Raw genomic sequence first — 27,955 nt, 5'->3', positions numbered from 1 at the left:
CCTGTTTACGAAAGACAACGCGGTTTCTGTGGCACAGAAAAAAATATTGGCAAAAAAAAAAAAAATCGCATCTCACCTTACTGCAATTTTGTCAGTCCCTATCAGTTCCCTGAACTGAAAGCCGCATCATTCAGTGTTCAAATGAAAGGTAAAAATGCAGGTGGCTGTTTTCCTCTGCACACTGGGGATTAGTGGAGCAAATTCTGCACGTAGAGTTGCGGAGGGCACCTCCCTCTCCAGGCTCTGTTTTATGCGTGGAGTGGGTGGCTGCACAGAAGCACAGGGGAAACGCAGGCTGCTGCTCTCTTGCGTTTAGCCACCTGCTTCAGCAGTCTGTCATCTTTATAGGGAATGAGGAATCGCAGGGAAAAAGCAAAATAGTGTTAGAAGGGATGGGCCTGCATCCCAAGTCAGTATCCTGCTGAAATTTCCTTGACCTCCAGCACTACAAGATCTGCCATGGCCAAATAACCCCTCCCAAACCTCCAACTTGTCTCAAGCAAAATTTGAAAGGGCAGCAGGAGCTTGTACAGTTTCTCATCATGGGCCCATAGTAGCTCTGACATGATACTGGCATCCAAAAAGCTGATTTGTTGTCTCAAGGCACCCTTCAGAGGTCTCCAGAGGCCACCTGGCTCTCTGTGTTGGTTCTATAAGATGCTCAAATCCACTCTGTAAGTGCCCTGAATCACCTTCAGTACTACAGCTTTATGTTCAGGCATTACCGTACAGGGGCTGCACCTGAAGGAGGGGGGTTGAAAATAGCCTCAGATCTCATGAAAAATAAATAAAATACAAATAAATAAACAAATAAATAAAATAAAACAACCACAAGGACTAATGGGTAGTGCTCCTCATTCTGCTGTCTAATTCATATGCTATTTGTGAAACAGCTTTTGGTCCTCCTGTCATTCCGGATGATATAAAAAATAAATATCAAAGGCCTCCCTAAAGTGATCCCATGTAAGGGGAAAGCCGACATGCTTTTATCATTGCTGTGATACCCTTGTGCATTGCCAAGCTCACTTCCATTTTCTGGCATGGCCTGACTTGATGCAGGGCCCTGCCCTGTACTTCTGGCTAGCTGAAAACCACTCTGGGCAGCCAGCCCGGCAGGCCAGCCTCAGAGGCACCCTGTCCTCAAACGGGGGACAGCATCTCTGGGGTCAGAGCCTTTTGGAGCATTGCTCCCAAGTGCACTGGATGCTGAGCTCAGGTCATTGTGCTGGAAGCCCTGCGAATCTGCTCTGTGAGCTTGCCAGTGGGGCTGTGGGAGCTGGAAGCTAGGGCCTGTCCTCACCAGCATATCCAGGAGATCCAAGGACTTGCGAAACTTCTGGATGCAATGTTTCAAGATCAAAAGTGTTATATTTGGACAGTTTCTACAATGCAGGGCACAAAGAGAACCAAGGAACTGGAATGACCAGGCAGAACTGATGAACCAGTAGGGACAAGACCCCTCCTTAAGGATTTCTCCATAACTTGGCCCTTCTGAGGCCATTTTCTGAACCATTTCTAAGGGAGAAGGATCTTTAAGAGCTTAGCTGGTCGTTTGAGAGCAGCGAGTCATCTTCTGCAAATCATTCATAAATTCCTATTTAAAGTTCACGAGGCTGCTAGGCTACAAACAAGGACACCAAAAACATTAAGAAGAAGAAGAAGAAAAAAAAGAGTTAATAAAATGTGTCCTCTTCTAACTCTTGCCCACTTCTGACTCTGTTCTTTCAAGGTCAGCAGCAGATCCAGGGGATGAGCTCATGTCCTGCCTGCAGCCTGGCACTTCCCCGGGTCCCTTTGCAGAGCCAAGCCCAGGCCTGGCCTCAGCCAGCACCAACCTGCCCTCGCTCCACGCACATGGCCAGGGCCCGACGCAGGGAGCACTGAGGCCATTCTGTTTTCTTCCCTCTTTGCCTTCTCCACAGCTCCTGGAATGTGTTTGCCTATGGTGGAAAAAATGCAAGGAGCAGCGAGAGGCGGCTGGGAACGCCGCCCTCCCCGGCAGTGCTGGGTGCCAGAGCCAGGCCATGGCCAGGGCCACCACCAGCCCGGAGGTCAGGGGAGCCCCTGGTGCTTGCAGGGACGAGCTGAATTTTTGGGGTGTTTTGTTCTGGAATTTAAAAAGGCAGATGTGTCTTCTGCACCGTCTCCATGAGCACAGGCTCGCAGCGAAGCCTGTTTCGGTCTGAAGGCCGGCTGGCAAGGCACACAGTCTGGTGTACAAACTTTCGAGCCCATCTTCTCCTCCCCATTTTGTTAACGGGTATCTTTTATCCTGTCCTAAGCAACAGCAACAAGACTAATTAGTTTAACGAGTACAACAAATGGTTTTATTGACAAGAAAGAACCCTTTGAAATATACATTACATTCACAAAAGATTAAATTACACCCTATTATCCATTTTCCATAAAATAAAGATTACTTTGATAAATCACGACTAATGTTATCTTTGGCTGATAAGAACCCTGTGCTTATTTGTGTGGCTTCTATAAATAGTGTGTGCTGAATTTTTTTTCTCCCTAAATATAGTTGATGATACAGTCTGCCAGGCATTTTCCTGCAATTTGACAATACCACATCTGTGTACGAGGCAGCAAATGAAAGCTTCATTGTCTGAATATGAAACATGCAACAGGATTTTTTTTTGTCAGCCCCTCTACAGTAATCTATCAAACATATTTCAGCCATATCTTGCTTGAGCAATGTTTCTTTACTACTAAAACAAGGTAGTCAAAATAAGCTTTTTTTTTTTTTTTTTTTTTTTTTTTTTTTTTTTTTAAGAGAAAACCCTTTATAGTTTGCCAAGCCTGTTATATCATGAGGGCTTTGTACCCTGATTCAGGCCATAATGTAGGGCTAAATGCCCATTGCCAGGTGTCTTTTGCACTTTGTCTTTCCATCAGCTTGCACCAGTGGATTCTGGAGATTACCAACGACTTACCCACGTTACCTTTGAGGGTTTGGACAGTCGGTCAAGGACTGAGGCAGAAGCAATGGCTTGGGTTTTAATCCTTTTCTCCCCACACCACATCAATGGCTCTTTACACAAAAATGTGGACAGCTGGGATATCAGCAGACCTTTGTGTGGTGAGAGGCACACCCACCTCTTCAGCAGAATTCAACTTTTTGAAAAAATAGCTTAATTCTGACAAACAAAGCTGGCTCCCTACCATGCAATGGATGGCTGGATACCTGTGGATTTGTTTTTTTTTTCAGTTGTGCCACCAGCACTGTGACAGCAGCGAGCCTGCTCCCAGCCCTACAGCCTGCTCGGTGCGCTCCCGAAAACACAGGGTGCCCCGGGAATCCTGGCTACAGAGCTGCAGCTATTCAGTAGTCTGATCTGAGGGTTTCTGAGCTCTCCCAGGGCCCATTGACACACAGCATCAGGCCACAACCATTCCACAGAAAACATTGGTTTTTGTTTGGAATTGGAATAAAAAAATAAGGCCCAAAGCCTTTCCTCCATGAAGGATGCTGTATGAAGGGTACAGCCTCCCTTGCCCTGTGGGACAAACATCCAGGTTTAAGTTACACTCCCCATTTTTTGAAATCCTCTCAAGAAACTAATTGGCGGCTCCAAGTTCAACTACTGCTTTGTATGTCGCTGGATGCCTCAAAGAACCTCATTTTACTCAGCCAGAGCTGGTACTGCAGTCGCAGGATTGTCCTGAGGTCTAACGCATGAAGTTTTTAAATGCAATGGGGGAAAGGATGTGGAGAGGCTCTGAAAACCTTTAGCAAGGAATCCCAGTGCGTGAAGGAGTTAAGTTCTGCAGCATACCTTTCACTTCTTCTGCCAGTTTCTTTCTCCTGACTCGTCAAACGTAACATGGGCCTAGCATCGATTTATGGCAGTGAGCCCTTCGTGGCTGTTCTGGATCGGTGCCCTCGTCACACGCAAATGGCTCTTTTCGACGTTTTTCCCTCAGAAGCAGGTGGCAGCAGACTTCAAACAAACCCACACCCGTGTCTGTGCTGCTTCTAAAGGGTGTGTTTTACTCATGGAAATACGTCTGAGCCCTCCATTTCGTTTTCAAAATTTGCTAAGCTCCCCACCCCCTGGGTTGACTGCAAAGTGACTCAGCAAGGCAAGCAAAGGGATTAAATAGCAGCTAGAGGTTTTTTGAAATGAATGGAGAAGTTTAGTGGTTCTGAAAGTATTTTCCTCTAACAAACATTTCAAAAACTTTAATAAAAATAATTACAGCGGAGTCTATTAACAAACAAAATTCAGGGCTAGAGTAAATCTTAGAGAATAAGGAGGAGCACTTAAATGCTACAAAACAAATGTATTATCACCTTTCTAAACCTCCTTAAGTTTCTCTTTTCCTCTATTAGAAAAGAAAAAATCAGTGGCCGGGCTGCTGTAATTAAAACAAGGTTCAAGTTTTAGTTTTAGTATGGTGTACGTATCTAGAGAGAGGTGATGAGAAAGCTTCACAGAAAAGATTGAAGACAGAGACATTGTCACCAATGCTGGTGTACAACCTCGGGTCCAACTCAGACTCAACTCTCTTTGCTTGATACTTCTGTGCGTGATAAAGTCCTGGGATATTGATTCTGTTTCTGGGACTCATGTAATTGGAGGTCAAACATAAGGTCCCTAAGTAACAACTGGCTGAAGATCTAGCCCTCAGACTCCTCAGGAGAGCTCTCACATACATGTCACAGATCCAAACCCCTCCTTGCTTGTTCTATCTCATGCCTCCCATGCTTTACACTGGTTTCTGTGCAGCTGCTATATTCAGGAGAGAAGCATCAGAGCTGTCCCATTTCATGCTGCACAACAAGCGAGGGATTTGGGTGCTCTCCAGGAATGAGAGGGATGTTGATTCCAAACTCCTTTGGCCCAGAACCCAGTTTTCCCACTTCCCACAAAAGCGCTCGAAGCCCTTTACTCACCTACTTTCAGAACTGGGTCGTCTGAATGTCAAATGCAGAGCACGCTGCCTACTAGTGCCAGTATTCAAACACCTCTTTTTGCAGTTTTCCCAAGCACAGTGCAGCTCGGCACAGAATAAGACTCACTCTATGAAGGCAAGCCCCTCTGTATGAAGTGTTTAAGGCCCAACAGCAGATGTGCTGACCAAACCAGCCCAGGTGAGCATCCCTTGATGCACTGTGATACTCAAGTCAGCTCTACAACTGGTGTGTATATGGAACCAGTACTGCCACCCACCACGATCCCATTCACTGCAATGCTTACAGGTCAGCCATTAAACTAAGCAATTGGAGGACCGAAGCATCACGAGTCCTGGTGTGGAAATCCTGGGTGGTATTTGTAAAATGTAAGTGCCATTTCTGGCGTGGCAGTTCAGACAAGTCAAAATCTCATCATCTTTTCCTTCCTCCTTGGAGGAAGGCAGGCAGAAGAAACACACAGAAGACAGAAGTCAGTACATCAAATGCCTTTTATTGATGTATTCGCTCACTTGTGACCCTCTGTCATTTACTTTAACTGCACAGACCAAAATTAGTGATTGATTTTAGTTTTTACAAGTTACAACTTCTATAGCTTTTCCATTATTGCTCAGTGAAGATAAAATCATGGATAAGTCTCTAGGTGGACTCAAAGACAGGAAGCAACTTCATACTAATCCTCATGCAAACTACTGACTGATTACTTGAGACGGAGGCTGAGTGTAATTTGAGGAAAAAGTTCATTCTTAAGAGTATGTTAATCTAATAACAAGCTAATTCATAACCCTTTCACAACTAATGTAATTCTCACATATTAGATAATAATTACAGGCATATTAAGCAATATTAACATTATTAAACAACAATGAACAGCCTTCTGAATATATACTACGGTAACACAAACTCTGAATAATTTAAGTGCGTTACCTAGTAAAAGCATAATTTTCCAATACAATTTTCCTAAGCTTCTAGATTTTTATTTTTTTTTCTTACAGCTCTAGTGTATTCGAACAGAATAAACCTAACATCCACATTTACAAAAGAATTTATGCCTGATCCACAAACTCCAGGGACACTTACAATTTCAAATCTTTTTATAATATACTAACAAATTATGCCCATAAAGAAGATATTATAGTGTGGTATTACCGCCAAAGCTAATTTCTAACTCGTGCAATGAGCTTTCCAGGAGACTAAAAGGCATTGTTGCTGCTATTCTCTATTTCTTGCTATTTCACGAGCATACACTAACGTGCAGACTTGACTGCCACTAAGCATACGTTTTATATGGGGAATATAATTATTAATAAAAGCATCCATCTTAGGTATATAACTGATTCAATATGAATGACTGCTCATCTCCCCCTTGATGCATGCAAATAACTAATGGCCACACCGCTGTGCAAACGATCTTCCTAACCTACGCTGTTACTGGTCCCAACCTTAAGAGATCTGCACGCTTCAACTGATAAAAGGATTGCTACAGAACAACTGCACTAAGAAAATCTTTCTAGTAAAATAAAATTATAAAAATAACTTAAAGCATGAAGTTCCAGGTTATGTACATGCAAATTATTCAAGTATTCCTTTTTCTTACAAAAAACCACCAGAGTAGCAACAAAAACAATGGATTATATATATATATATATATATATATATACATACATATATATATGAATTTTGCTTCAAAGATTTAATCAACAGCTTTGAAAAAATATGTTTAATATTCTAAAATGATTTATGAGCTGCAAAAGACTTCAGACATTCAAAGCATATCAGCTGTATTAAAATGAAACAGTATCAGTGTGTATTGATGATAGGCTGAGAAGAAGAGTGAAAGAACAGGGTAAAAGAGCAAATAAAAATATTGGTGAGGTCATAAGAGACACTGGTTCAACATCTGGTCAAAAGGATTATGCACGGCAAAGAAAAGGCGTCTCTCTCCTTTACTCTTTCTCAGAGAAATTGCATATTGTCAAGGTCCATTTCCATTAGAGGAATACATCAAAATAATTTTTAATCTATATTCTATTTCCTGGCCTATAGAAGGCATTCAAAGATACAGGAAAGACTCAACTTTTGCCAAACAAATTAAACAAAACTGCATTCCTACATATTTTAAGCATATAGTTATACATCAAAATTCAAAACAGAAAAATAACTCAATTTAAATACTCAAAGACAGAATTATGGATTCAAATAAATCTGGGTGAAGCAAGACTATGAGAGAAGTGCCTGAACTTGATGAGGCGATCTGTGTAGTATGGTTTCTGGATCCTTATACTTATTTGAAGGATCCATCACAGCTGCATATATCTCACTGTAAGCTCTGCAGACCAGTTCTGTTGACTGCTTTATTATCTGCTCTCTAAAAAATAAAAATAAAACAAACATCCACATAATTTGCAAATTGTAGGGAATGTAACAGTACTACATGCAAGGAATTCACAGTATATAATACAAATATACGTTAAAAATTCAGCGTCGGTTACATTAAAAGCTATTTTGCTTCAAATATGAAAAAACGTTTTACAATGAAAGACTTTCATCTGTTTGTATTGTACACACATGAACTCAGATATATGATCTTGATAAACAAGAAGCTTTTTTTTTTATTTCTGCAATCGTGAAAAAAATGTAGAAGGAAACAACTACAGAAGGTTAATTTAGTTTTTAATTTGCATATATTAGTTGTTCACCTGCACTCTCCCGCAATTTTTAAGACTGATATTCTTAGTAATCTACTTTCTACTTTTTGTCATTTCTTGCTGACCTTTGTAGTTGTTTTTGTTCCTCCCTCCCTCCCTCCCTCCCCATCTACCAGCAAATATATTCTATTTGCTTTATCTTGACAACACCTATTCCATAATCTCTCAGAGGAAGAGCTGAAAGAGATAGTGGTGAGAGATTTAAAACCTACTACAGGCTTTTACCAGCAATGCTATGAAACCTGTATCGTGTTTGCTTTTGTCAGATCTAAACAAGTAACAATGCATGTAGATTGCATGCTAAAATTAACAGGGAAGTTTAATACTTTTTGAAGAAAAACAAATATTTTTATTTTATGTTACCTGTTGAATGTTTGCTTAAATCACCATGGCAATGTGTTTACAGTTCCACCTGCATTTTTATCTAACAAAACGGTAACTACAACTATTTTACAGCCAAGCCCATGCATGTGGAATACCAGGAGAAGCTAAGGAAACTGAGGTAAACATGAATCCAGATTCATCAGCCCTGCTGAACTACGCAGCCAAGGAACAAAGTCACCAGAACTTCATCCACTGAAATCAGGGCTAAATTTACCAGCTCTGACCACAGTGAGTGTGGACTGAAAAGCTAAAGGAGTCTCGAATACCAAGTGTGTAGAGCCTTGTATTTTCAGGAAATATTAGAAAATGGAAGCTATGAGAAAGAAGATGAAGAGACAAATACTGCACTTGATTCTGATGCAAAGTATCCACTTTTTCAATAAACATGATCAACTGCCCCTATTACTAGGTTATTTGAATACCTGAAAAACAGACTGTCCTTATAATAGCAAATCTAGGAAGACTGTTATAATGTATTCAGCATTTTCAGGTAAACAACTGTCTCTGAACTCCGTCTAGGATCACTAAGCTACTGTAACGTGACAACCCTTTAAGAAAGTAAGTATCGCACACAGAATTTGCATAAGACTAACTGTATTTCACAAAATAATCCTAAATTAAAAGAAAAAGTTTATTAAAATATTCCATAGGACTGAACAGCATCAAACGAGTCTCTCCATCAACTAATGTCAAAGTCATTAATCAGTACATGAGGATTTCAGTTGCCATAACAACGTGATACATTTTATCACTAACACAAATGGCAGCACTCTCTAAAAATAGTAATTCCAGCATTCAGTTTCTGTGATCCAACGCAAACAAAAAGAGCTTTACAAGACCAACAACCACGTAAACAAATAGCTTAAAACTTCGTTTTAAATGAATAAAGGAATTTGAAAAGCAAATATTGGAGGGAATGCTCTTCATGGTCATAAAGCTTAAATTATTTTGCCACTGAGTATATAACATTCCCTTAACAAAAGCATGTGGTCTGGTTTTGAGAATTGAACTGTCGGGTTCCAGCTCAACAACTGGAACAGGAGATTATAATTATGTGACTTCAATGAAGAAGTCTTCAAAATGGATCACCAGTATCTGCAAAACTAGCTTGAAAATTTGAGCTACTAAAGTCATTAAAATGATAGCACTGGTTAAATGTTTTACTTGAATTTTGAGAAACTTCAGAGTTTTGCAGGTTTATTTACTACAGGAAATACTGAATACTGAATCCTACAAGCATCCATCTACGTAAATATGTATCTTCGAAAGTTTTTGTTATTAATTCTGTGCAGAAGCTAACCTTTAACATTGTTACAGGAGGTTAATAAACTCCTCTGTAGGCTGAGCTGTAGCAGCTATAGCAATCATCCTCACACAAGCTCCTCACTCACCTCTCAGCTGCCCACTGTTACAAGATAGCACAATTTAAACCAAATTCACCTTAAGAGAGGTTTAAAAAGCTCATAAAGGGGATAAGTCTAAGAGTGGGAGTGCATACGTGACCAGTTTATCTTGGTTCATCTGATAGAAAGAAATGATTAAGTCAAGGTAATTTTACCGTGTGCCTGAGTCTTTATGGTAGCATAAAATCTGCCTCTATAAGATAGGTTTTGTGTTAGCAACGTAAAAACAGAGGCTTTCCAAATTCACCTACTATGATTGTTAATTGGACCTACATTAAAAAAATACATATCAAGAGCCAAAATACAGGTTTAAGAGCTTGACACCCAGAAGTGGAAGTTCCAGTGCGTCTATTACATTACTGCTCAAGCTGCCCTGTTTGAGCTGTACCAGTACAGGGCAACTCTTACACGACAGGGTCAGCTCTGCTGGCTGAGCTGTGAGAACAGTGACCCGAGCAGAGAGACCCAACAAAGTGATGGAAAAAACCAACAGGCCAAGCCGTGCACCAGGCATGCGGCAGGAAACTGGAAGTCTCTGCATGAGGAGAACGTGAGCAGCAAGTTTGCAGCAGTAAGTATTTTTTTCCCCTTGACGTATGTCACTTTTTTTAATCACAAGTTGCCATAATGCAACCCCATTTGGAGAACAGGTAGCAGTAATGAGAATCCAAATGTTAAGAATGTTACACCAAAATGTGACGTGCTAGTTGCAATTTCTCGGATGTTCTGTAACCTGCATTCTTGACAAAAATACAAAAAATAATGTCAAGAAAACTTTTGGATCAGTGCAGCATATAATTCTTTGAATTTAAATACTACAAATTGCCTTCATATGGTTCACATTTAATTGGAAATAAATTCTTGGCATTTTCTCTAGCCTTACAGTTCAGTTGGCCCTTATTTGTCTTATTATACAATATATTCATGAAACAAGAGAAGAGATAAATAATACAGTTCTTACTTTTACACGTTTTTTAGTGATTTTTTCCTTTGAACCGTAGAAGTAATTTCAGCACAATATTCAATGGCACAATGTCAATACTTCATAGTACAGACAACAAATTTGATAATTTTAGACTTGATGGAGCAATGGAGATAAAAGAAATCTTGAGTAGAGAATTAAATATTTCATCTATCTTTGGAATGCTTACAAAATAGTTCTAAAACAATTTACAACTAAATTGACAAAGAATGCTGACGCAGCATAACACGTTCAAAATAGGTAATTCATTTCGACAGTCTTAAGTCAAGAGTAACTACTTCAGAAAGTTACAAAATTACATATTCCTGTTTGTTCAAAAAGAGGACAGTCGAAACTAAATTGAATTGTGAACTGAAGTACAATGCAAATGTGATTACAGCTGATAACTTGAATTCTCATCACGATCCGCTAAAACCTAATCAAATTCATCTTTCTGATTATTATACAGGCATAATAGAAATTCAAAGTTAAGATACTTACTTCACAGTGGCACTCAGAAGGAAATTCAGCTGGGACATTAACAGACTATCTGGAGCAGACAGATAGCGATCAAACTGAGCCTAGGGGTGGGAAAAAGAATATGAGATCAACATACAAAGAACTTGCTGTTACATGTGGATAGATAAAAATACAGATCTCTGAAAAAGGACTACTTTAAAATGGCGTCTTCTTACTTGATACAGTTTTCTATTTTTATGTATTTAAAACTGAAGGTAACATAATATACAGATGTTTAAAGAGGAGCTTAATACAATATCAAAAGCAAACATCTGATTTCAGCACCTGTCACCAACATTTCAAGTTTCTGACTCTGGGAAGTACAGATTGAGGAGCAAACAAATGAGAAAATAGTTTCTACAACTACCCAAGTTTTCTATATAGCTGGTGCATGTTGAAGATCACCACTGAAGATCAGACCTACTCTGTTCAGTGGAATCACAGAATCCCTTAGGTTGGAAAAGACCTTTAAAATCTAGTCTGTCCAAGTTAGACATATTACTTTCATATTTTTTACATGAAGCCACTGCTTAATAATCTAGTGAGCAGTTATGCTGGGAGAAACGAGACCAACTGACCTAGTTCAGGCTCCATGAACTGCTTCTATGCTTACTTCTCCCGCCCCACATAACAGTGAAAAATACCACAGCACTCTGATTTCTGTTAAGCTGGGAGGCAGTGAACCTACCTGTAAGTATTCCCTCCCTCCTATGGTTTAAATTCTAAGCAGAACACATTGACAGATGGGATTTATGTGGGTTTGATTTCATCATACTGGGTTCCATTCTGGTTCAAGTGTGTTCACACAAGCATACATTAAACAAAGTTACGAAGAAAAGAAAAGTTGGATTCTTTTCTAACTTTTCAAGTAGAATTATTATGTATGACTATACATCTGTAATATATATGCAATTTAAAAAAATGGTCTCCAAGCTGCAGTCTTTAGATTTCTTGTAGATCAACAAGGCTGTAATAAGGTGAAGATATTTTAAAGGCAAAATGTATAAATATTGGAAAGAATGCATGCTGATCTGAGTAAACCACTGAGTGCTCTGTGCCAGAGCTCTGTTCTTCCAAGGAGCTTAGGATACCTTTGGTTTGGAGCTTTAGTGGAGGAAAACAGGCTATACTGACACGACAAGGGATTCAACATACAATTTTTACGAAGACCCACTTCTTAATAAAAAAATACATAAACAGCCTTTCCTCTCCCTGAAATTCAAGCCACTGTGTGGTGTCTAGATTTATACTAGAACTTTTTCATGGTGTACGTGTGCACTGCTGGCTGAGCGGCCCTTATTTACAGCTAAATTTTCAGAATAAAGCAAAACTTGGCTAAGCAAGAAGAGTGACAGATCATACGCTACTGTCTACTGAACTGTGATATTGCAATCTCTATGCAAAGTACCCTTCACACACATTAAGAAAAAACAACAGCTAATAATCTGTTTTAAAATATATTGCAGCTTTCAGCTTAAAGAAATATACATTTAACTGTGGCATATGCCCAGCACCTAACTTCTTAGTTTAGCTGAAATACTTGCATAAAATCAAAGCCTTAGGACCAAAATTATAAATGATAGCAGAACCTATATTTCAAAGCATTCAGGCAAAAATAAATTTTGATGATTAAAACTAATTAGAGCTAAGTATTTGCTTTTAGCAATTTAAGATGACTCATGGGATAACGTTCTTACAAATAAAGTCCTGCTTCTTAAGACTTAGAAATTAATATTCTATTACTACCAGCTCATACATAATTTATGAATTTATTACTTCAAGTGGTCAAATTACTACAAATGAAGAAAGTATTCCCAGACATGTAATTTAGCTATTCTTGAAGAGTACGGCTTGTTAGATGAATGTCTACTACATAACACAATTAACAGAATTCTTTCCCATGTCACAGCTACACTGCTACATTATGAAATTGTAAAATGCTTACCATCGCTACCTTCAGGGACACGGAATCCAAACTTGGCAAATTTGAAAGAGGACCCTAAGAATCAGTAATCAAAAGGGGGAAAAAAAGAAGTCAATCTAGCATAAGGAAAAAGACAAAAAACTATAAATTCTACAGTCAGTTCAGTACTAAATCATTACTGGGTCCTGCTACAAGATATTACATTTTTGGAAACTGAATCACCACACAAATACTGGAAGTGCTGTAACAGTTCATTTGTATTCCACCACTCCCTTGAATCAAAGACTTGGAATACTGACTTTTTCATGTGTGCTTTCAAGTTCTTTTCTTCCTTTTTCACCATTAGATGACAAAAATGCAGGAAAATGCTTTCTACAAGGTCTGTAATGAAAACTAAACTGGCAACTGTTCAAATCCCCTTGGTGTTCCAGAATTACATAGAACAACTTCCACCTCTTTATCTGTTCCAGGACCATGCAAAATTCAACTCTGCTCCCTAGTAACTCTCCTGTGTTTACAAGGCATTACATGCTGCCTAACCTCCTGGCAAATCCTCTAAGAACCTCACCCCTGCAGCCAGGGAGAAGGACAGATGTGAAAGAAAATTGCTACTGGAAAGTCTGTCCACATTCCGTTAAACAATCTGCCCTGGTCTGTTTGAAATTGGTTTTAGAAGAGGAGATAGGCTCATGAAAAGGAAACCAAGCTGAGTTACTAATCAGATTATTTCTGCACTTCTAATTGTTCTCTAAAAATCTGTTGAGCTTGGGCACTTCACATAAAAATATCAGCCACAGAAAAACCATGAAGCTCTCTAACATAGTACTGCTTTCTCCAGAAAACACCATTATTCACCTTCTTCACAAAAGATCTTAGGCACAGGGAAGAGGGGATGTATTAATGCCTATCATGCATGAAAGATGGTTTGAAAGAAAAAAGAGCACAAGCTCTAAATTCCAGTTTTCAACTTGTCCTAAGAAATCTGATGTTTTCGCTCTGAGAATCACACTGTCTTGGTCCTCAAATAGGTAGAGCAGTGAATAAAGACAAAAAGCCACATGATTTCAAATTACTATTAAACTCTTCCAACGTTTTTTCACAGACGAAAAATGCAGTAAATGTCTAATGCATGCAAGGCATCCACTCTTGTCTATGGTACAATAGCATGCACTTCAAAAAAAAACACGAATGCCACATACCCAGTAGGTCTGATACATTCTAGATGGAAGTGGTACACACACTCACTACTTGTGTTTTAGACCCAGCTTCATTCTAATACATTCTGAGGGATATTACACTAGCTATACAGTTATTCTAAGAATGCACAGGATGCTCTGGTGTGCAGAGCCTGTTGATAGTACACAGATAAGCTGCACAGAAGGACTGATGCATCCCAAACCTGCTATAACACAGAGCATGGGAAAAACCTGTACTTCCAAGGTACCTTTGTCTAATAGCCACTGTCCCACATGAAAAATCAACAGATAGTATGGAGTTTTTGCTTTCAAAGGAAAATTAATTTGTAAAAATCATAGTGTCAGAATTTTTCTACTAGGCAGGAATGCACTATCATCTGAATACATCCAGTACATAATCTTACCTGTTCTGGTTTGTGTTGCTGCACGGAGTTATATATGTAACTCAGACCAGCTCTAGTTAAGACGTAGGAAGCTTGTTCGTTTATGAGTGTATCTAAATGAGCTTCAATCTGAAATTTTAAGCATCATATATTTATAAAATGGGCAGGAGAATATTAAATATAACCACGTCCTGAGTTAAAAGGTCTAGAAACACAAATAATACTAGAATTATAAACAAACAAGGAAAAAGCACAAGTACAAACAGCATAATTTACCCATTTGCATCTTCCATATTATGAGAAGCCAATAATAAAAACAGAGCTGATTCTTTCTGTGTAACAGAAGAAACTATTTTTTTTTGTATTTGTAAATTCAGCAGCACTAAAATTTAAGAAAAAGCAAAACCCGTATAAATTGTTGTATCCTTTTTTTTTTCTACTATAATTCTTTGAAAATATTGACAACAGCATGGAAGCTTTATAATAAACAAAAGGAAAAAATGCCAGTGTTTTACAAGGAAAATTAAATTGAAACCAAGCATGATCAGTAAGGCTTCTACATTTAATACTGATAGCTGTGTGTTTGAAAAAAAAAAATAAGTTGACAAAGAACAACAGACAATGAAGTTACAGCTATTAATTTTGCTTTATTTACCTTCATACAAAAAATATATGTATATACATTTTATATTCTGAATATAATCGTCAATTTGCCAAGAAACCTAATAAATAAATCCAGTCATAGCAGAAGCAACCACCTTTGAGTAGTCTCAGGAAGACTGGGGAATATATACATTATTACTTTGTTTTTACAGAAAACTACCCCATGCTTGTTTAGTTCTATTCTCTTAAAAAAAAAAAAAAAGCTGAAATTCATAATATATCAAACTCTAGTAAAATGCAAGTTTTCTGTGTGATATTTTAAGAGTTCACATTTTTACTTCCTGAAATTGTTTAGAAAAAATGTACTTTTCCTTATATATTAGGAGGGAAGTCATAATCTTTCAGTTTGGAGATTTTAACTGTCTTCAGGAATTCTTTTCTCCCATGATTTTTTTTTTCTCTTACTTAATATGCCATTCTACCTCCGCTTTATTAATCTACTTAGGTATAATCTTAAAGAATTTTTCAATCTATTCCTGTATTTGTAAAACGTGTGAAGAAAGCAAATGATATTAAATGCATAACCTTCAGCTTTACTGCTTATTTTAGGAATAAATCAATTGCAACACTTACTGTGAAAAAGGAGCTCTGATAAAGGAGATTCAAAATGCCCCAGACAGTTTGGTGGGGTTGTCTGTTTGTTTGTTTCCGTGCTAAAAGGTGCTAGAAATTCTAATTAGGAGCAGATAGGGAAAAATGTCTTACAGCCCATCTTTACGGATGCCTTCAAATAAGAAGTTGTGACTTTTTTCAAAGCCCTCAAGCTCCAAAAGCTCTCCTGAGATGTATTGCAGAGATGTTCATGTAGCAAAACTATAAATGGGTAGCGCCTAGGTTTTTCCAAGTGAATGGTTTATAAACTACATTTCCATTTCAAAATGGTACCAAATATGAACAACTACCCTGGCATGTGAGGTGAAACCAAACAAATGGGAAAGGAAAGGTAGAAAGAAACACTAGCAGTAACCCTCAGCTATACCGTATTAAAACCCCACATGAGCATAGCCAGCCATTTGACCAAGCTTTCAACTACTATTTGTTTCAAGTTGCAGGTGTGTATTTGAAAAATTTGGATAATGAAAATTTTTCACTAATAAGGATTTATCTGCAACTAAAACAAAACAAAACTTTTCTATTAGTTTTGTGTATAAAAGATGCTGAGTACCATCATCAGCTCTAATAGCTGGTATTTGCTTATGATCTCTGGCAAGAACCTCTCCCTCTTATCCCATTTCCTTGATTTAGCATTGACCCAAAACCAATATAATCAAAGATAACTATGTTCATGTCACGACTTATAGTCTGGAAAAAAAATGAAAACAGTAATAAGTTTATTTTCTATTGGGGTTGGTTATGCTCACCTGAAACTGTAACATTTCTAGACGTTTGTCAGTGAATTCAAAGAGAGCCAAAGTAGTCTTCATCATATAAAGCGAATTTACCATGAAGGTTGCCATATCAGCTGTGCCCAAATTACTGGCAGACATAGTACACATCTGTAACAATGGATCTAGCACACAAGATAGAACCTAAAATAGAAAACATACAGAAAAGAGGGAGAGGAGGGAGGAAATCATGTCACACAGGGCTTCTAAGATCATTCTGTCTCTATCATGTATTTATTCCTCAAAGAAGAATAAAGAGGAATGAGAGTTTCCAACTGTGAAAGGAGTTTTCTACTGGATTTGTCAGCAGGTGATCGGCTACCATAGTGATGGGGAAAGTATAAAAACCTGAGAAGAACAGATTCTAACCTAGCAGGAAGAAGAATAACCCAGATTAGATAATTGGCAATTGTGCGATCTTGAAGGAGTATTTACTTAATGGAGTAGTAATTGGATAACAGAATTTAGACACTGTGCTAAGAGTAGCACTCCATACTGTACTGTAATTATCCACTTAGTTAGTCACCATCTTATTCACATTAAAAACTCAGGTTTGGTAGAAGGCTCCAAAATGGGACTAGACAAAAAAGATTAATGGACCGAGACTAACTTAAATGTACTTCTTTTTTCCTTCTCTCAAAGAAGTCAAAATCCCGTGTACCTGCACAAAGTCAGCCTGACGAGCATCCAATGGAACAACCGATGAGTCGTGAGATGCCAGAACCTCACGTAGCAAATTAAGTGTCTGATTTAGTGCAGAGCTTGGGCCCAGATCAGGAGGTGGGAGTTCAACCTGAAGAACAAAAATATCTGGTTTTGTTTGTTTTAAACTCCATTTACAGCAAACACCATCAAATCTGATAACACAGATAAAACCACCTAACTGAGGGAACTGTTAGCTGTACTGAGGGAACTGGCAGAGGAGCTGGCCAAGCCACTGTCCATCATTTATCAACAGTCCTGGCTATCGGGGGAGGTCCCAATCGACTGGCGGCTAGCAAACGTGACGCCCATCTACAAGAAGGGCCGGAGGGCAGACCCGGGAAACTACAGGCCTGTCAGTTTGACCTCAGTGCCAGGAAAGCTCATGGAGCAGATCCTCCTGAGAGTCATCATGCAGCACTTGAAGGGGAAGCAGGCGATCAGGCCCAGTCAGCATGGCTTTATGAAAGGCAGGTCATGCCTGACGAACCTGATCTCCTTCTATGACAGAGTGATGCGCTGGGTGGATGAGGGAAAGGCTGTGGATGTGGTCTACCTTGACTTCAGCAAGGCTTTTGACACTGTTTCCCACAGCATTCTCCTCAAGAAACTGGCTGCTCTTGGCTTGGACTGGCGCACGCTTCGTTGGGTTAGAAACTGGCTGGATAGCCGGGCCCAAAGAGTCGTGGTGAATGGAGCCAAGTCCAGTTGGAGGCCAGTCACTAGTGGCGTCCCCCAGGGCTCGGTGCTGGGGCCGGTCCTCTTTAATATCTTCATCGATGATCTGGACGAGGGCATCGAGTGCACCCTCAGTAAGTTCGCAGATGACACCAAGTTAGGTGCGTGTGTCGATCTGCTTGAGGGTAGGAAAGCTCTGCAGGAGGATCTGGATAGGCTGCACCGATGGGCTGAGGTCAACTGCATGAAGTTTAACAAGGCCAAGTGCCGGGTCCTGCACCTGGGGCGCAATAACCCCAAGCAGAGCTACAGACTGGGAGAGGAATGGTTGGAAAGCTGCCAGGCAGAGAAGGACCTGGGAGTGATGGTGGACAGTCGGCTGAATATGAGCCAGCAGTGTGCTCAGGTGGCCAAGAAGGCCAACGGCATCCTGGCTTGTATTAGGAACAGCGTGACCAGCAGGGCTAGGGAGGTGATCGTCCCCCTGTACTCAGCTCTGGTGAGGCCGCACCTCGAGTACTGTGTTCAGTTTTGGGCCCCTCGCTACAAGAAGGACATCGAGGTGCTTGAGCGGGTGCAGAGAAGGGCGACGAAGCTGGTGAGGGGCCTGGAGAACAAGTCCTACGAGGAGCGGCTGAGGGAGCTGGGCTTGTTCAGCCTGGAGAAGAGGAGGCTCAGGGGTGACCTTATCGCTCTTTTTAGGTACCTCAAGGGAGGCTGTAGCGAGGTGGGGGTTGGCCTGTTCTCCCACGTGCCTGGTGACAGGATGAGGGGGAATGGGTTTAAGTTGAGCCAGGGGAGTTTTAGGTTAGATGTTAGGAAGAACTTCTTCACTGAAAGGGTTGTGAGGCACTGGAACAGGCTGCCCAGGGAAGTGGTGGAGTCACCATCCCTGGAAGTCTTCAAAAGACATTTAGATGTAGAGCTTAGGGATATGGTTTAGTGGAGGGCTGTTAGCGTTAGGTTGGACTCGATGACCTTGAGGTCTCTTCCAACCTAGGAAATTCTGTGATTCTGTGATTCTGTGATTCTAACTGAAAAATTACATGTAGCCATGCAGAGAAGAATTTTAATTTGGCACTGGACAAATCGTGCATGTTTCAGATTATAACTGCCTGCAACTTTCAGAATAACCACCCCATTCAGTGACAAACAAGCAAAACTGAATTTCTCCTTTCACTCAAAGCATGCCTACCTTATAATCTGTAGAAACACAAACACTACAGGTTTTGGTAGCAAAAAAAATACATTTGCTAGATTAAGTACCAGAGAACAGCCACACTGCTGGCACCACTGAGTTCACTTTGAGCAAGGCTTCCTTTAAATGCTCCATAATCTAGTACAAGCAGAGCTCTAGGATATTAGGGCCATACTGAAACAGTCAAATGAAGTCATCTTCTCGACAAGACTGCGTAGCCCCTGTCATGCAGAGTGGCCGGGTATGAGAGCCGTGCCAGGCTTCAGTAGTCATAGATGCAACAGTCTTAATCCCTAGCAAGCTTGTGCCACAAATTACCAGTACACAAATGAACTAGCACAAGCTAACTCAAGTACACTCAAGAAACTGCAATGAATCCCTTTTTCACTAGGAATGTAGCTGTATCTTCCCGTCTTCAGTGACACCTCAAACTGGCTTCCTGCTGCATCCAGACCCCTTACCACAACCCAAACTGCTGACCCCATTTCCTTCTGCCAACCTGTCTTCCTCTCTCCCATCTCCTGACTGTTCAAGGGTAAACACAAGTCTGGCTGGATCACGTGGGAGTAAGGAGACTCCCAGAAATACAGACCAAGCGGACACATCAAAGCATAATCTCTTTCCAAAAGGGTGTGAGAACAAAATTTGGCTTGGCCTGGGACTAGCCTGTGCCACTCAAGGCGTGTGGGAGCAGCAGAGTTAGGCAGTAGGCACCTCTGCAAAGCTCTTAAAACTCCTGCTCAGCAAGAAAAGAAGGTAGCTCTGGATGGACCCTCAAGCCATGGTTAATAGGGTCCAAAGCTGTCGCTAACAAGAACTCTTTTGCATCCTTCTGAATACAAGATGTTCCTCTGTGCTCACTTTCCAAGAGATGGTATAGTGAATTCGAGGAACTAATGGAGAACTGGAACTAATAAGCTCAGAGAACAGTTGTTGTTCAGCATAAATAGTCTTGAAAATTTAAAATAAATACTCTCCTAGCAATGAAGTAACTAATCTGGAAAAAGGCACTTACTCAGCGGTGATTAGTAGTAAAATCTACTGAAATTTACAGCAGTGACTTCCTCCTTGTTTATTCCTGTTATTATTAGGGGTATTGATTGTGCCCTGAACAGCTTGTTCTCAGACCTGAACTGGACCGTGTTCAGGGATATTTTGGCATTAATTTGAGAGTAGGGACTGATAGGGCTTTCACTTCCAATACACACACAGATCATGGCAATGATAATCTCAGGCTTCTTTGCAGAGAATTTTTGTCCCTTGAAGTAGATGATGGTCAGAAGTTTCTAAATTAGCTTCATCTTTCATTTAACCTGTTCTTTTGAAGTCCACTGTTTTCTAGATGGGAACAAGGAACAACACTGCTGGAGAATAAACCACCACAAGGAAGAGAGGCTTAGATCATTAGATTCTATTAGGATTAGCTTGAAATTCCCAACTACTTCAACAGAGGCAGAATTATCAGTAAGTGTAAGGAAAATTAAAGCAGTGCTATATTCACATTGAGAATTGCAACCTTTTGCACATAAATATAGGGTGATTTTTTTCAGAATTAAAAACAAAAAAAAAAAGGTTTAAAGCAGATGTATCTTAATTTATAGATGAAGCTACTGACATCAATTTGTGAGAACTAAATTGCTGCTCTAATTAAAAAAAAAATCATGTCCTGAATGTTTTTACATGAACTAAAAAATGATTATAAATGACGCTATTTCCAGAGAAATAGATTTGAAATGCACCCTTTGAAGTACCTGGTTCACACACAAGCCAGACAAGAACTAGCTAAAAAATTCTCAGAAGAGTTCGGTTCAATAGCATTAAAACATACTCTAAGAGTATTTAAGTGTCTAATCAGCTGTAACTAGCAGTTCAGACATGCCAAAAGTAGTCCAACCAGCTGTTCATCCAAAGAAAACAAGAAAAAAAAATCCCAATTTTTAAAATTTAATACACAAAACAGAAACTAGTTTTCCTAAAATAATAATGGATGCTACAAGTTGCATGTGAGGCTTAGTATAAAAGGTTGTATCTTCATTTAAACTTTTCAGCTTTGAAGTTCTGCATATCAGTCAGTGGGGAATAATTACCAAGAAAGTAATCTTGCACGATTTTTGTTTCTACTGACGTACTACTAGTAAGTACTGGAGCAGACATCAATGAGAGCAGTGTTCTAAGAAGCTCATATATGCACCTGAAAACACTCTATAAGCACACAATCAGAACTATTTACATACTACCCTACCTGACCATTAGAAAGTTAAGAGTGCAGAAAGACACAGACTTACTGGAGTAAGTCCAGTGAAGGTCCACAAAGATTGTGAAGGCACTGGAATGTCTCTCATACAAGGACTGGTCAGCCCCAAGAAGAGAAGGCTTGGGGGAAATGTTATCAATGTGTATAAATGCTTCACAGGAGGAGTAAAGAAGAGGGAGACAAAGCTCTTCCTGGCAATGACTTGTGAAAATTCGAGAGGCAATGTGAACTGACTGAAACACAAGAAATTCCATGGGATTACAGAAAACAATTTTTCAGTGTGAAATTAGTCAAACACTGGAGACAGTTGCACTACTAGGTTCTGCAGTCTCCATCCTTGGAGACACTCGATGGGACAGAGTTCTCAGCAACCTGCTCTAGATGACATTGTTTGAGCAGGATGGTTGGACTCGATGATCGCTAGAGGTTCCTGCTGACCTCATCTATTCTGCAATTCTGTGATAGCAGTGTTAAATAAAAGACAACAGTAATTTTAAGTATACAGCTCCTCAAAGAATGCACTGCTAAGAGGGAGGATGAAAATGTTAGTGGCTTTTTGAACGGCCTAATCAGCTTTTAAATTAGACTTTCAAAACCCTCACTGGCAAGGAGGCAGAGACAAAGCACTAAAGATGTGCAACCCTGTAAAAACATATCGGGGTATTTCACCCGTTCAGTTACAACAGGCTCATATCAGCAGATGCTTCATTCTAGAAAATGAGACAACTTTCACCACGGTTAAACAGCAGCAGCATAAGAAACGTGTGCATGTCTGCCAGAGAAGCTTCAGAGCAGCTGTCTAAGCTCTCCTCAGCCCTGTTAGAATCCTATCACAGATTCCAAAGGAGAATGCCTAATGGCATGCTTTTCTTTCTAGCTTTAAGTTGGACTTGGAAGAACAGACAATAGAAAAATTCTTGTTAGCTTTCCTTTGTTCACATGGATCCACTCAGACCACAACATCACTCAGACCACATCAACCTACCTCGTTTCATCTGTCCCACAGCTGTTTTCCCAGAAACTCAAGAGGCCTTATTCTGATGGGAACCAAATTATGAGGGAGAAGTTTACAGTTATTCCCATGCAATACTTTAATACCTCTCCCACTTTCCAACTTAATAGATAATGCAATTGTAACATTTAACTTGCATACATGTAGTATGCATGCTAAAAGACCAGCATTAAGTAACAAAAATCCCAAAGCCTGACCTTATGTACTCTACTAATAATCATCCTTTTCAGACAGCAGCTGACAGGTTAGCTTGGAGTAATCTCTCTTCAGTACCCTTATGATACCTTTCATTTGATTCACTCCAGTGTTTTAAATTACTCATAGAATCATAAAGGTCGGAAAAGACCTCCAAGATCATCTAGTCCAACTGTCCCCCTATCACCAATATTACTCACTAAATTCTTTCCTTTAATAATTGTTCTGGAGTACTACTGAAACCAGAGTAAGGACAGGTGTGCTTGAAAATTCCCTTATTTCAAGCTGGTCTAATAAAACATGCTGTCATAATGAGCCGTGTGTAAGAGGCTCATTAAAGTGCCTCACCAGTGGAGTCGTGATTTCAAATGCCAATTCTCTCAGCATGAGAGAACTGAAGAGTGTCCATCCACTCCAGTGCACTAGGTGTTATTAACTTTGCTTCCAGTTTCATTGGACTGGTTTGTTTTCTGATAATTACTTGCATTTAGTATTTTCCCCTGGATTTATTATCATCTGTAAAATGGTAACCTGTACCAGGTTGGTTTTATTTAGATCTAGACAGCGATTAACACAATCAGAATCCCAAATTCCTGAACATTTCATTTATCAGTGCATGGGCAAAGGAAACACAAAGGATATTTAAAGACTGAACCCACAGTTCTAAATCACTTCCCTTGCATGTTTTTGGGGGTTTGAGAAAGATATAAAGAAACAAATACCAACAAGATTTTCTGACTGGAGACACTAACGTGGGCCAAACCCCATTTGGGTTCAGTAAGGAAGGTGTTCTAAGTCAGAACCTAAACATATTGTTACCAGAGCTCAAAAGCACTGGAATGACTGCCTCTGAAGGATAAAAGCCCATAGAATAAAAGTCGATGCACTGAACTTTCAATGACACTGAAGGCTAATGATGCACAGCTTCTATATGATGCCAGTGTTGAGTCCTATGACAATCCAAGAATCTCAGAGCTGTGGATTGCATTTCAGACCCTGAAAACAAAGTAGCTTTGGAATTTCTGTCACCAAGCTTCACAGCAGCTTTCAAGGAGCACAGGAGACAAAGACTCCCTTGCATACTTACTGCCTTTTTTTTGATAAGAATGAACTTACATTTAGACAGTAAGCTTAGATTTCAGATCCTAAGGAGCCACCTGAGAAGTGTGACCGTGAACAAGATAAAAAGATTCTCAGACTGAAGAATCTGAAGTTGTGAGAACTGCTGACTCTGTTATTTTCAGACTACAACCAGAATGCTTGAGGTTTTCGGATGTAATGAAAAAAACCTTTACAGGAAAGTGCACCTGAGCAAGCCAATAAGTGCTCTGAAATAACTAGGGATTTTCCTGTATCATCTACAATGACGATTTGACAACCAAAGAAGAAGAATCTTGATCTAAGACTGCCTTCAAGTTTCCATACAGCCCTGTGACTTTGAAACTTGTTATGCAATATGGGACTCTTCCTCAAAAACAGATGTGAACAGGAAGCTGCTTTCTTGTCCTAGAAAGAACATCTTGAAGTCTCAGTTTCCCATTGTGCTTCAGAAACAAAACGCCAGCCAGCTTTGAAGGCAATGCTCTACCCAGAATAATCAACAACCCAGGGAATTAAGTTTTCTGTGGTAATGAGGACAGAGACAAATCTGTCCTGTCATTCCTCTACATTCAAAGGAGATGGTCTAGAGGAGTTAGCATATTTAGTGAAACCTTCTTTGTCTAAAAAGTTCACAACTAGCTCTACTTAAGAGCAAGTTTTGCTTAAATACTGCTCACCTATCAACTATTAAATTGTAGATACTAGAAAAAATATCATAGCAAGACACAATAACAACATATCAATTTAATCTAGACAGTTCTCCCCACATTATAGCACAAGAAAATTTTCACATGGCTGAAGAAACCCCTGTCAAGTTACAAATTCATCAGTAATGATGACTAAATCTTCTGGAATTGAGTAGCTATGCACAGTAATTACAAAAACAGTTACATTCTCTTTAAATGAAATAAAAATTGTAGAACTGATTTCCATTTCAAATTATTTGCTTGTGATTTCTAGATTATTATCAACAACTGCTGATATTGAGGGAATACTATCATCAAAATGGTGGTTTAATCAAAGTAACGGACAGTCGATATTCTTTGAAACAGGCTTATCAACTGCTTAAAATGCAAAATGTAAGCAGAATTATGAAAAAAACATGGTTTCCAGACTGTAGAAGTGAAAAGTAATTTAATAATTTTACAAGTGAGTATCCTCTTTGTGAATAATGGATCAGCAGCAAAGCCTTTGCAATCATATATGTAAGCACAAACGTCTGTTCTCCAGTACTTTACTCTTCTCTGAAAATAAAAACAGAAAATCTGGAAACGGATGCAGTGGGATGCATAGCAAAAAGCTAGTTGGGATGCGAAGAGACTCATACTCACACACAGGCATTGTTTTGGTCTGAACACACGTTAGCAACAAAAAATAAAAACCCTGGATGATAAAAAGCAGTCTTGAGAGTCCTCAAAATATAAAACCATTGTGACTTCCAGTGCTATATTAATGGAGACGTATGAAAAGGCATAAAAGTTGGTTACCTGCGTATTAACACAATAAAGTAACAGGAAAATAAAATTTATGACAAAATAAACGTCTATATCAACTGAAAACTAATGTTTCTGAGTGTAATTCAGCCTACTAATTTTGCATTTTTTGTGAAGTAAAACTAATTTTAGTCATGAGAGAATAGGACATGATTCTATCAATTTAGTAGCCCATTTAAAAAGGGAAATAATATAAAGTGATTCACTGGCTAAAACGCTGTTACAAATACTACACATCACCACAGTCAGGCTTCTTCTCACCCTAATGGTTACCAGAGCTAACTCTGAAAGTGCATATTAATAAATAATTGCAAAAGCCTTTGTTACTCATACATCTAATCAACTTCTGAGTCTCTTTAATCCATTGACCTCAATTATATCCTGAGGAAAGATCTTCAGAGTGCATATATGCAAAGTACAACTGACAATTTCAGATTTAATATACAGAATGTGTTTACAAGAAAGAACAATACTACGATCTTATGGGATACACAGTAGGCTGGGTATGCCACTTCATCCTGAATGACTTGCACTGAAATGCCATTGAAGGTTGCACGCACAACCACCATCTTCATTTAAAGTCAGTAAACCCAAATTCAATTCCTTTATAAAACAAGGCAGCGTCTAGAGGCAGCTACATCCAGGCCAGAGACTGGGGGAATGGAACTAAGAGGTCAAAGAGGATTACACAACCTTCCCTTAGTGACCACAAAAAGAACAGACACCATTAATTGGGGATCACAATTTCTTTATCACCCCTCCTTAATTCTACTCATCTCCAAACTGAAAACAGCCTACCGTCCAAACCAAAAGTACAAAGATTGAGTTATGTAAGCAGAAAAATTATGCTGGATCCCGTCTGAGTAAGATGCAAAACCCAGAAAGTTAAATACAACAGAGCTAAATATAACAGAGATGAATACAGCCCAAAGCCAAGAAAACTTTTGTTAAACACTACTTTGCACATTCTTTCTAAGCAGTCATAGTTCTTTGCTAAGGTCCATTACTGATTTCTCTTCATAAAAAGAGCAAATACACAAACAAATAGTTTATTTCAGATTAGGCATTAGGAAAGAAAATACTCTGAGGAACTAATATGCAGCTAGCATACACTATAAGCTTTATTTGTTCATACTTGGGTAAAATCATACGGTCTGTGTTCATTGTACTTTTCATGAACTCACCATCAGTAGTAGAGGAACTACTGTTCTGATGACACTATATTGAAATGAAAACACCCCATGACAACAAACAATGTGCTAGGTGGACTTGACAGTAAGGACTGGGGGACCAGCAGCAACCAATGAGTCATCTGATGAAGGGTATAAAACCACTGAAAGGAGTCACTGAAATATAAGGAAGGAAAGACGAAGAGGAACAACTATTCCCTTGAGAAAGACATTCCTCAGCCTTTGCAGAAGGGCCAGGAAGCAGAACCAGAGGCAAACAGCAGAATGAGAAAACTACCTTGGGACCACAGAACAACATTAGCCAAACTCAGAACATCCCAGTGACTACTCGGGGAACTACGAGGTTTTGCACAAAGATTAGCTTCTGCAAATCTACATGTATTCTGTGCTTTTCCATTGGGTTAAATACAACTAATTCAGAAATGCATTTACAAAACTTTAGTGTTTGTTTTCCACTTTCAAACCGCGTTTCTAAGCTGAAAAAACAGAAACGTGGGGACTTCTTTGCCAAACTCTGGGGTTGTGCAATGCCTTGGAAAAGTCACCTCTTCCTGATTCTCAGACCTAGGCAACCTACCACATCTCAAATAGGGATGTTGGATAAAGATCAGATCCCTAGCAAATGGAAAAGGATATGCAGCCTAACAATTTGCTTTTACTTTGCTTAGATCTCAGGAAGGTGAGATTTATTTGGTGGATCCACCATCAGCAACCAGATACGAATACAGCGGGCAGAGCTTAACAAGAACTGTATTAGGTACTGAAGAATGGAAAGTTCACTGAAATGCAAACAGAAGAAGAAAACATACCAAGGAAGTGATGCTGGCTTAGGGACAGGTGTTTTTTTGGTTTAACAAAAGTCTATTCTCCTTTTAACAACAGCCATGTTCACGGTATAGAATTGTTTTTATAAAAGACAGAAAAGTTTAAGTTTTGCTTTTACTCAGCTTAGCTTCCTGGGATATATTCATAACTTCAAGAAAGGAATTACACACTTGAGTAATTGACTACTGATCTGATGATGCATTAATACAAGTTATCTAGCTCAATCAGCTGACCTTGCTTTACTGCACTTTGGGAAATTTCACAATCAGTACTTTTGTTGGTTGTAGATTTTAGAACTATGTAAACTTCTCTGCCGCTCTGTTATCAAATGCTGCTAATAACATTATTTTTAAACATATTTACCCACAGTAATTAAAGAATTAAAAAACTTCTTAAGTTTTAACGATATCCCTTTTCTAGAATATAGACACAACATAACTGATTTTGGGAAAAGCTGAAGTCTAAAACAGCTATTCATCTAATAATCTTACTAGACAAAACAGAAATGAAAGTTTTGGTTTTGAAATATGAAAGCCGCATGATGTTGAAACAAACCTTGTCCATGAGTTTACTTGCATGAAGGCTCAGACTATTAAAGAATATCTTCTTACTCAACAAATGCATTTCTTCAATTGTTGTCAACAGTGTGGCTGCACTGTTTCCCACAATACCACTGAAAACAAAATTAAGATTAACTACATAATCTGAAGGGAGGGAGGAATAAGACAGGATCAGAAACTTGAGACAGCATTTCAAACACAAATTTGTCAGAGTTCAAAACGTACAACAAATCACTGTAGGAAACAGTTCTCCATATTGGCTTTCTGAGAGATTCACTCATAAGATGACTGTGAGAACAA

At 39.3% G+C, this 27,955-nt stretch overlaps 1 protein-coding gene across 1 annotated transcript in view; it reads right to left on the bottom strand.

The window, feature by feature from the left end:
- Nucleotides 1-5,394: 5,394 nt before the first annotated feature.
- The window catches only part of COG6 (component of oligomeric golgi complex 6), a 53,740-nt gene continuing 31,179 nt past the window's right edge, over nt 5,395-27,955 (bottom strand). Inside the window, exons 13-19 of the mRNA XM_084497567.1 lie at nt 27,651-27,768; nt 17,109-17,240; nt 16,424-16,591; nt 14,421-14,528; nt 12,842-12,895; nt 10,879-10,958; nt 5,395-7,289 (exon numbers count right to left, since the gene is read on the bottom strand). Coding sequence (XP_084353693.1) covers nt 7,142-7,289; nt 10,879-10,958; nt 12,842-12,895; nt 14,421-14,528; nt 16,424-16,591; nt 17,109-17,240; nt 27,651-27,768 — 808 coding nt within the window. The 3' untranslated portion in view covers nt 5,395-7,141. The remainder of the gene's footprint in view (nt 7,290-10,878; nt 10,959-12,841; nt 12,896-14,420; nt 14,529-16,423; nt 16,592-17,108; nt 17,241-27,650; nt 27,769-27,955) is intronic.

The sequence above is a fragment of the Aythya ferina genome (assembly GCF_964211825.1).
Source record: "Aythya ferina genome assembly, chromosome: 1".
Classification (NCBI taxonomy): domain Eukaryota; kingdom Metazoa; phylum Chordata; class Aves; order Anseriformes; family Anatidae; genus Aythya; species Aythya ferina.
This window is presented reverse-complemented; position numbering and strand designations above follow the sequence as displayed.